General features: G+C 40.7%; 1 protein-coding gene across 1 annotated transcript in view; it reads right to left on the reverse strand.

Moving 5' to 3' along the window:
* Positions 1-4,710, reverse strand: part of LOC140480597 (retinol dehydrogenase 12) — a 30,079-nt gene extending 25,369 nt beyond the window's left edge. Inside the window, exon 1 of the mRNA XM_072575665.1 lies at positions 4,432-4,710. Within this exon, the coding sequence (XP_072431766.1) occupies positions 4,432-4,445 (14 nt within the window). The 5' untranslated portion in view covers positions 4,446-4,710. The remainder of the gene's footprint in view (positions 1-4,431) is intronic.
* Positions 4,711-10,271: the final 5,561 nt, after the last annotated feature.

Genomic DNA, 10,271 nt, shown 5'->3' on the forward strand with positions numbered 1-10,271 from the left:
GACACGACTGGTTTTCAGCCAACAAGGAGACATTCTATAAACAAGTTAAATGATTTCTACTGAGCTGTGGATTTAGCTAAGGTTTTGCTCATATCGGAATCAACTGTCAAGCAATGAACCTTTTGGCTTCGGCCAAAGAGAAAAACAGTCTTTAATTCAAAAATGTTACACCCTTTCAGAACTTGAAATATATTGTGCTGGTAAAATCCTATCACTAATGCACCTAAAATGTAAATTGTTCTGCAATTGTTCTAGTTATATTCCAAATCAACAATTTGTATTTGTATACCGCCTTTAACATAAAAAAAGCCTCCAAAACCTTTCAAGCTACAATTGAGACATAAGACAGATGACCAAAAAGTTGGTCAAAAAGTTTTAAAGAAGAACTTGAGGCAGAGGGGTTTAAGAAAGAATGCCAGTGCTTAAAGTTCTGTGGTGCTAGTGGCCGTACCTTTGAGCCAGGAGGCCTGGGTTCAAGTTCTATCTGACCCAGATGTGTGCTGTAGCAACTCTGAACAGGCTGATTAGAAAATATCTAGGACCACAGTAGCTGAAGACATGGAAAAATTAAAAGGATGTTAAGAGGCCAAAGGTGCAAGGACCACCAATAGCTTAGATGGTGAAAGGACAGAAGGAGATTATAAAGAGCCAGACAAGATAAAACAGATTTCCTAATGACATAACATAATCCAAACAAAAGGAGTTAAATTATTAATAGTCTAACAAAATAGATTAAATTTGTCTCAAGTGGTTTTAATATTCAAGTGGATCTCACTTATACTCAATAGCAGATGACATTAGCCAAATAAAGTTTCTCCTTGAGGAGAGAGATCACTGATTAAATCAATTCATCAGAAAGTCTGACTGAGGGTAAGGGGCCTTTTGTGGTGTTGTGGTAGTGCCCATAGTTCTGAGCCAGAAGGCCTGGGTTCAAGTCCCATTTGCTCCAGAGATATGGAATAACATTTCTAAACATTGGATTTAAAAAAAAAATCTACTTGACTCAGGATATTATATATGCAATATCTTGTACCCATACTGTAACATACTATCCTAATTAAGCTTCTACATGGTTACATTTTAAAAATGTATATCGTGTGATCTCAGAGAAACACTATTCTATGTAACTAAAATGGACTTAATACTTAAATGAGATTTTGATACAGAAATGCACTCAAGTTACCATTTGTTCATACAAGTAGTTCATCAAAAAGCTGAAAATAGTTAACATCATGTATTTAACCCCCAAGAAAAGGCATCAGAATGCAATACCTGAAGCTGTGGTATGTACAAGCTCAGGTTAATGACAACATTAGAAGGAGATGACAAATTATTACAGCAGGCATCTATGGTTCCTTCAGTTTACTTCTCAAGAATAATACTCTTCACTGGTTTAGGAACGATGGTTTTTCACTCTACTGAAAATATCAAATTATTTTGGAGCCAAAATGCTTTTCAAGGAGAGAAAAGATCAAAAATTATTGCTGCAATATATGATAAATTTATGCTGACTAACTGATCAAGTTTGGGAGCCTAATTAATTTATGATCTCAAATCAAGGTACAACACAAAGACAGCAGTACTTTTATTTCTCACCAAATGATAGTGCCAACTCTACAAAAACACATCATCTTCAATTCATGGCAAATTCAAGAGTAGAGAAGACAACAGAATTCATTGCGACCTTCAACATACCAGCTCAGCTTGAGCTGTGGAAGAATGGGGTGGCACGGTGGCACAGTGGTTAGCACTGCTGCCTCACAGCGCCAGAGACCTGGGTTCAATTCCCACCTCAGGCAACTGTCTGTGTGGAGTTTGCACGTTCTCCCCGTGTCTGCGTGGGTTTCCTCCGGGTGCTCCGGTTTCCTCCCACAGTCCAAAGATGTGCAGGTCAGGTGAATTGGCCATTCTAAATTGCCCGTAGTGTTAGGTTAGGGGTATGGGTGGGTTGCGCTTCGGCGGGTCGGTGTGGACTTGTTGGGCCGAAGGGCCTGTTTCCACACTGTAAGTAATCTAACAGACTTATTTTTGTGGAGCAGTATCACAAGTATGAGATTAAAAGGTTAAAGTTCACTGGGTAGCAACAACTGAAATCAAGACACTTTGTCAAGAAAGCATGTAGACAAAGATTAGACGTTGGTGGGAACACATAACCAAACCATATAACCAAGAGTCGAAAAGTGTGGCGCTGGAAAAGTACACCAAGTCGGGCAACATCCGAGGAACAGGAGAATCGACGTTTCAGGCATAAGCCCTTCATCAACATATTTTTCTGATGAAGGTCTTGCACACAAAATGTCAATTCTCCTGCTCCTCATATGCTGCCTGACCTACCATGTTTTTCCAACATCACACCTTTTGTTTCTGATCTCCAGCTCTGCAGTGCTCACTTTCTCCATATAACCAACACTTCAGAGTACCACCCGCCCCACATGGGGTCGAGTCTGCAAACAGGATCCTGGAATCATCAGCATCTCAGAATCCACTGAACCAGAGTGGATGCAAAATGACTCTTGACTCTGCAGGACCACATAATCAGAAAGAGATGTTCAACTCCCAAGGGCTATTTTTCCTGGAACTAAGGTTGAGTTTACACCTTCTAGAGGTTTTTAAAATCATGAGGCACTGGATAGGTTGAATAGCCAAGGTTTTTTTTTACCCAGGATAGGGGATCCAAAACTAGAGGGCATAGGTTTACAGTGAGAGTGGAAAGATTCAAAGGGGACCCAAGGGCAACATTTTCATGCAGATGGTGGTACGTGTACAGAATGAGCTGCCAGACAAAGTAGTGAAGGCTGGTACAATTACATTTAAAAGGAATCTGGATGGGTACATGAACAGAAAGGGTTGAGAGAGGATATGGTCCAAATGCTGGCAAATAGGACTAGATTAATTTAGGATATTTGGTCAACATGGATGAGTTGGACAGAAGGATCTATTTCACTGCTGTACATATCTAAGACACCATAAGTATCAGCTCTGTCTCAGCAGTAGCTTTCTAATCCTAGTTAAGGGACTGTAGGTTGAAGTCCCACTCCAGGACCAAAACATGCTGTCTGCAGTTTTTCCAGAGATAGGGGAAATGTGGTTGGGGATGTGGGATATAGGTAAATTAATGTTACTTCTGCAATTCTGCAATTATAATTTCTAATACAAAGTAAAATGAACTCACACCAGTGTGTAATTGTTTTAGCCAAGAGCTGAGTCAACAAGAATGGAAACGATGTGGAGGAAATATAGAATGGTTTTAGTATTAGCTAAAATTGTATGTCAGAATGAAATATGACAGCAAAACAATGGTAGACATTATGGGCAAGTAGATAAGATGTTGTGAGGGGATGAAGTTAAGCTAGATACACCTGTACAAATAGTAGATAAACATCTGTTTCCCACTTTTACAGAGACAGAGGAACAAACCCCAATTAAAAAGGGTCATTGGGATCAGAACAGCCTCGGGAAAGGCACAGATGGAGGGGGTAGATAATGATGAAGAAAGAATATGCCCAACAATGATCTATAGCAGGATGAGGTCAAACAGCCTTGTGAGGCCAGAAATAAGCATTTTGTCACAGACAAGGCCAGATAAGGCAAGAGATAAACAGGAGTAATGGGGCTGGTCTTAGGGAAGTGGAAGATGTAAGCAGGGGAGGAGCGATGTAAAACAAAAGAAATCAAATCATATAAATATTGTGTATGAATTAAATTTGGTGTGTGTACGTCCTCTGCCTTATAGACACTGGACATCACACCCACTTGCAAGTGTAAAATAAATGACACTACTGATTCAGATCTTGTCTCGGTTTCTCACAGTGATCAGAAGAACTGGTTGCTCCAGTACTACAGTGGACAGGCAGGAGGCTGGAAGAACACAGCAAGGCAGGCAGCATCATGAGGCGGAGAAGTTGACATTTCGGGTGTAATCCTTCTTCAAGAGACCTTCTTCTGCCGCCTAAAAAAAACTCTGATCAAGTACTACAGCATCCAAGAAGAAGCAAAAAGACCCTCAGGCAAACCAGCCAAAGCATCTGAAACAAACTAATTCTAATACAGTACTTAAATTCTGGAGAGATGGCTTAAATCCAGAAGTTGCCGTGATGCCAGCGAGTCTAACAGACATTTAAACGTGTAACTGCAATAAAACAAACGCAAACTTATGGAATATAAAAACTACAAGTCAGAACAGTGAAGAGAAAACGTTTCACAGAGGCTGTCACTATGGGAGAGAACTAGTGCGCAAGTGAAAAAAAGTTAGAAAGCCAAAACAGGTCAACGAAAATATATTATCCTTCAAGTTCTTCCTAAAATGTGCTCATCTAGTTCAAACCTAACTTCGATTTTGATCATTACTGGTGGTTCCTTTTTGAAAAGGTGAATTTGCCTCCATTATCAGCCTGAAGTTAAAGGAACGAAGTGAACAAAATCTTTATTTACCCCTTGCCACCCATGTTAACGGGATGAAGTCGGCGTACAGTAGCTGAGCAGTGGGTTCGAGATCCCGGAGATTGGCAGTAAACGTCCTGATTCTCCCCTCACTCAGTAAACACCAGCCACTCCTTCTCTCACTCACTCACTCACTGACTGACTTCTCACTATCACGGAAGCTAAGGAGAGTTTTAGCCTCATGACTCCCAACTCGCCAATCGCATCCTCCCATTAAGGCGGCTCCTTACTGTCGTTTTATTCGGAAGGAGGAAGGTCAGGGCGATTGCCTGTAGATTTCATTGTTTACACGTTTCTACCTGCGCAGTTCTCCAGAAGGTCGCTATATTTTTGTTTGATGTTTTCCACTCCGTGCCCGTGCTAGTTACTGAGATACATGAGTCATTAGACACGCAATACTCCTTTTGTTGTCATTGTCCGTTTGCCACATGAGCTACCTTTATTACAAAACGAGCTATGAGTTAACTATTTGCCCGTGAGCAGCGTTGGGGGAATTGACTGTTGAAAAGACATAAACAGTCTCCTTGGTCAACATGCTGCCCTGCAACTGGAAACATAAATAGAAATTGCTCAGAAACACAAGATGTCCGTCAGCATCAATGGAGAGAGAGCAGAGTTAAATGTTTCGAATCTGTTCAGAACTGGAGCAGTGGAAGCTACTCAGACAGGACAGACTGCATTCCAGTGCCTACTAGTCACCTCTTCGTGATGATGGGTTACCTTTGTGTGAAGTCAAAAAGTGTGGAGCTGGAAAAGCACAGCAGGTCAGGCAGCATCCAAAGGGCAGGAGTGTGTTTGGGCATAAGCCCTTCATCAGGAATGGGGCGGGTCAGCCCATCTCAGATTTGTAGCTCAGGTTGAGGTTCTGGCTGTAGGTTTGCTCGCAGAGCTGCAAGGTTTGTTTTTAGACATTTCATCACCATATTAAGTAACATCAGCAGTGAGTCTCTGGATGAAGTGCTGGTGCCATGGAGTGTGTTCTATTTATGTGTTTAGGTTTCCTCGAGTTGATAACATCATTTCCTGTTCTTTTTCACAGGGTGTGTAGATGGGATCCAAATAAATGTATTTGTTGATAGAGTTCCAATTGGTATGCCATGCTTCTAGGAATTCTCATGCATGTCTCTGTTTGGCTTGTCCTGGAATGGATGTGTTGTCCCAGTCGAAGTGGTGTTCTTCCTCTTCTCTAGTGAGAGGATCATGTCTTTTTGTGGCTTTCATGTCTTTAGTTGATGTTCATGTATCCTGGTGGCTAGTTTTCTGCCCGTTTGTCCAATATAGTGTTTGTTACAGTTTTTGCAAGGTATTTTGTAAACTACATTAGTTTTGCTTGTTATTGTGTTAACAATTAGCTTGTGGCTCGGATCGTAATCTTGAGATAATTCCCCTTTTGGTTCTGCTTTTCAGTTAGCCCCTAGCTGCTCATGTTCTCTCAGCAGAACCTCTTTCCTCTTTCTACCTATATCTTTGGAACCAGTGCGAACAATTAGATCTCACCACTCCCACTCTAAGTTTAGATTAGATTACTTACAGTGCAGAAACAGGCCCTTCGACCCGCCGAAGCGCAACCCACCCATTCCCCTACATTTACCCCTTTACCTAACACGATGGGCAATTTAGCATGGCCAATTCACCTGACCTGCACATCTTTGGACTGTGGGAGGAAACCGGAGCACCCGGAGGAAACCCACGCAGACATGAGGAGAATGTGCAAACTCCACACAGTCAGTCGCCTGAGTCAGGAATTGAATCCCGGTCTCTGGCGCTGTGAGGCAGTAGTGCTAACCACTGTGCCACCGTGCTGCCCTAACACTCAATGTGATTATTACTTCCCAGGAAATATGAGGCAGGAATCCTACTAATAATAACAAATCTTATTATTTGTTGATTACTTCCCTTTTGGTTCTGCTTTGTAATTTAGTCTCTAGCTGCTCACACTCCCTCAGCTGAACCTTTCCAACTCTTTCCGACTGCATCGTTGGTACCTACATGGACCAAGACAACAGGATCTGCCCCCTCCCTCTTTAAATTCCTCTGAAGCCCAGATGAGAAATCCTGGACTTGGGCACCAGGCAGGCAACACAGCCTTCAGGACTCTTGATTCTGGCCACAGAACAGTGTCTACTTCTCTGACTATACCATCCTCAATTACAACTACATTTCTCTTCTGACCCTCTATTCATTTTACTATTTGTCACCACTCTCTTGAATGGTTCCCTATACTATGGCACTATGGTCAGTTTTCTCATCCTCCTACAGCCTCTGCTCTCATCCACACAAAGAGCAAAAATCTCAAATCTGTTGGTGTTCAGGGGCTGAGGTTCCTTCAGCGCTGCCTCCTGGATGCCTCTACCTGCCTCTTTCGTAGTCACATCTTCCGGTTCCTGACTACCAACCGAATCAGAGTTAGTCATTCTAAGGGGTGTGACTGCTTCCTGAAACAGATAACTCTCTCCCTAATGTGCCGCTGTGTTCAAAGCTCAGACTCCAGCTCATCAACTCTGAACTGCAGTTCCTCAAGCAACCAACACTTACTGCATTATGAACCATGATGGGGTCCACGTCATGCAGTTTCAACATATTGCCTGGCCTTGTATCTCTCTTATTTACGTAGCTATTAATGTTTTAAAAAAATTTCCTACTGGTCTTTTCATTTGTAATCTGTAAATATATCTCATATTTACCTATCATCTTTCCATTGATGCTGCCAGACTTGTTGAGTTTCTCCAGCATTTTCTGATTTTGCTTCAAATGAGAAATCCAAGCTTGACAAACAAAACCAGAATTGAACGAAATGTTATATAATTGAGGTGCAACAACACACAAAAGGAGGACAAAAAGCCAGAACCATAGAGGTAAGAATAAGATGAATCTCACAATGGGTACATATGACAGATGTTAAACTGTACAAGTTAGAAACCAGCTGAAAAAGAAGGTTCAGTGTGGATGCAAAACCAAATAAAAGTAGCAAAGAATATTGTGGTCCCTTACATAAAAACAGAATCCAAAAGTCTTCTAAAGACATATAACAATAAAAAGGAGGATGGGCTAGGGAAGTGAGATTGGGAATGAGAAAAGGAGATTCATACAGGGAGGTAGAGGCCTGACTGACATGATAAACGAATACTTTGCAACTATCTTTATCAGGTAATGTGCTGACGAAGTTTTTGATTATGGACTTTATTTGTGAAATTTAAAAAAAAAACAGCAAGCATTAATGTTTTGAATCAGATATGACATTTTGTCAAAGAAGTCATTGAACATAAAATATTGACTCTGCTTCTCTCCACTAGACATGCTGAATTTTTCCAGCATTTTTTTTTCTCCGATCTCGCGCACCAACAGTAATTATGATACTAGATGGGGAAAAATTGATAAAGTGATAAAAGACTGGCTGGACTTCAATTTGATGTCTGCAGAACCCAGATTCCCAAATGTATCCAAGGGTGTTGGGCAGAATTAAAGGTGGAAATTGCAGTTACTGGCCAATATCTTCCAATCTTTCTCAGATACAGAAGTGATGCCAGTGAACTTTGACTAGAGAATTGGAGGTGTTACATTGCTATTTAACAAAGGCTGTAAGGATAATTCCAGTAACAAAAACTAGTCAATTTAAATATAGTGGTATGAAATATTTTAGAATTTTACCCTAGATTATAATTTAAGGCTCGCTTGGACAAAAATGGGTTAATTAAGGAAAACCTGCACAATTCTTTGAGAGCAGCTTGTATTTAACTAATTTCAGTATTTTGATCAGGTCACAGAGGCAATTGTTGAAACTGACATGGTTGATGTGGTGCAAATTCCAAAAGACATTTCATAACATACAATAACAGCAAAGTTGAAGCCCAATAGAAGGGACAGTGGCATCGGAGGGTCGATACAATACTGGTTAACTGACAGGGAGCAGAGAATGCTGATATATGGTTGCTTTTGCATTGGAGGATAAGAGACAAGAGTTTAGAGAATGTTTACTGGACTGATATGGAGTAAGTGAATTGCCTTAAGAAAGGCTAGGCTTGTATCTGCTGGAAAATTCAGAGGTGACTTAATTAAAACATACAAGATGCTGAGGGGACTTACCAAGTGCATGTTAAAAGGATGTTTCCTCTTTTGGGAGAATCGAGAACTAAGGGTCACGGTTTAAAAATACGAGAATGCCCACTTAAACCAGAGATGAGAAAGCATGTTTTTTTCTATAAGAGGATTGTGAGTCTTTAGAATTCCCTTCCTCAAAGGTAGTGTTGTTGAATCTTTAAATGTTTTTAAGGCAGAAGTAAATAGATTCTTAGTTACCAAGAGAATGAGAGATTGTCGCATATGTGCAAGCATGTAGGCCTGAGGTTAAAATAGGATCAACCATGATCTTATTGATTGGTGGAGCAGGCTCAGAGACATTTGTTCCTTATTCCTATGTCAGTATAGAGTGAATTCTACAAAAGATCGATATCAGAACTATTCTTGATCTATATCAATGACCGAGGCTCGGGTATTCAGGGTACAATTTCAAGTTCTTAAGTGACACAAAACTTGAAAGTAATGTGAACTGTGAGGAGGGAAGTGGTGAATTTCAAACAGACATAGACAGACCGCTGGAATGGGTGGACACATGGTGGATACATTTGATGCACAAAGATATAAACTGACATATTTCACTTGGAAGAATTTTGAAAGATGGTAAAAGATACAATTCTGTAGATCCGGAAATATGTGCACAGAAATTATTGAAGTGGCAACGCCTGTTATCTAAAACATTAGATAAGGGCTGCATGGCAACTCAGTGGTTGGCATTGCTATCTCATAACATCAGGGACCTGGGTTCAATTCCAGCCTCGGGCAACTGTCTGTGTTGAGTTTGCACATTTTTCCTGTGTCTGTGTGGGTTCTCTTTGGGTGCTCCATTTTCCTCCCACAGTCTAAAGATGTGCAGGTTAGGTGGATTGGCCATGCTAAATTTCCCATAGTGTCCAGGGATATCTTGGCTAGGTGGGTTAGCCATGGGAAACAGGAGATGAAAGGGTAGAGGGTTGGGTCTGGGTGGTATGCTGTTCGGAGGGACAGTGTGGAATTAATAGGCTGAATGGCCTGCTTCCACACTGTAGGGATTCTGTGATAAATATAAGCAGACAGTGAAAAGGGCTATGATGACATTTGTAAAAACTGGTCCCCCTCAGCTATATGTATTGTGTCCAATGCTTAGCACTACACTTTGTGAAGAATGGAGAAATGATTTTTTGAGAAGGATGGCTTGGAGAAGCTAGAATTGTTTTCATTAACAGAGAGACTTGTCATTAGCAGATTGACAGAGTTGTTCAACATCATGAGAAATCTGGAGAGAGTGGAGAGAGATTGTTTCCATTTGGCAGAATGATCGAGAACCAAAAGACATTGATTTAAAGTGATTGATGAAAGAACAATGAGCAACAAATCTTTAATGCAGTATTTGATTAGGATCTGGAATGGACTTCATGAGAATGTAATGGAAACAAATTCAATAGTAGCTTTCAAAAGGAAATTGGAAGAGAAAAGATTTGGAAGGCTTTGAGAAAAAGGCAAGAATGTACATAAGATGAGTTGTTCTCCTAACTCCTGTAATATAGTTAAAAATCACAACACCAGCTTATAGTCCAACAGGTTTGTTTGGAAGTACTAGCTTCCAGAGTGCTGCTCCTTTATAAGGTAACTTTGTCCACTCCAGTCCAACACCGGCACCTCCACATTCTGTAATATATTCACAGAGTGAGATAGCAATGTTTACATTACCAATGTAAATTTTCAAGCCAGGAAGTGAAGATGATATGAAAGGATTTAAACATGAGGATGGGAATATA

Source organism: Chiloscyllium punctatum, chromosome 8, assembly GCF_047496795.1.
Source record: "Chiloscyllium punctatum isolate Juve2018m chromosome 8, sChiPun1.3, whole genome shotgun sequence".
Classification (NCBI taxonomy): Eukaryota; Metazoa; Chordata; class Chondrichthyes; order Orectolobiformes; family Hemiscylliidae; genus Chiloscyllium; species Chiloscyllium punctatum.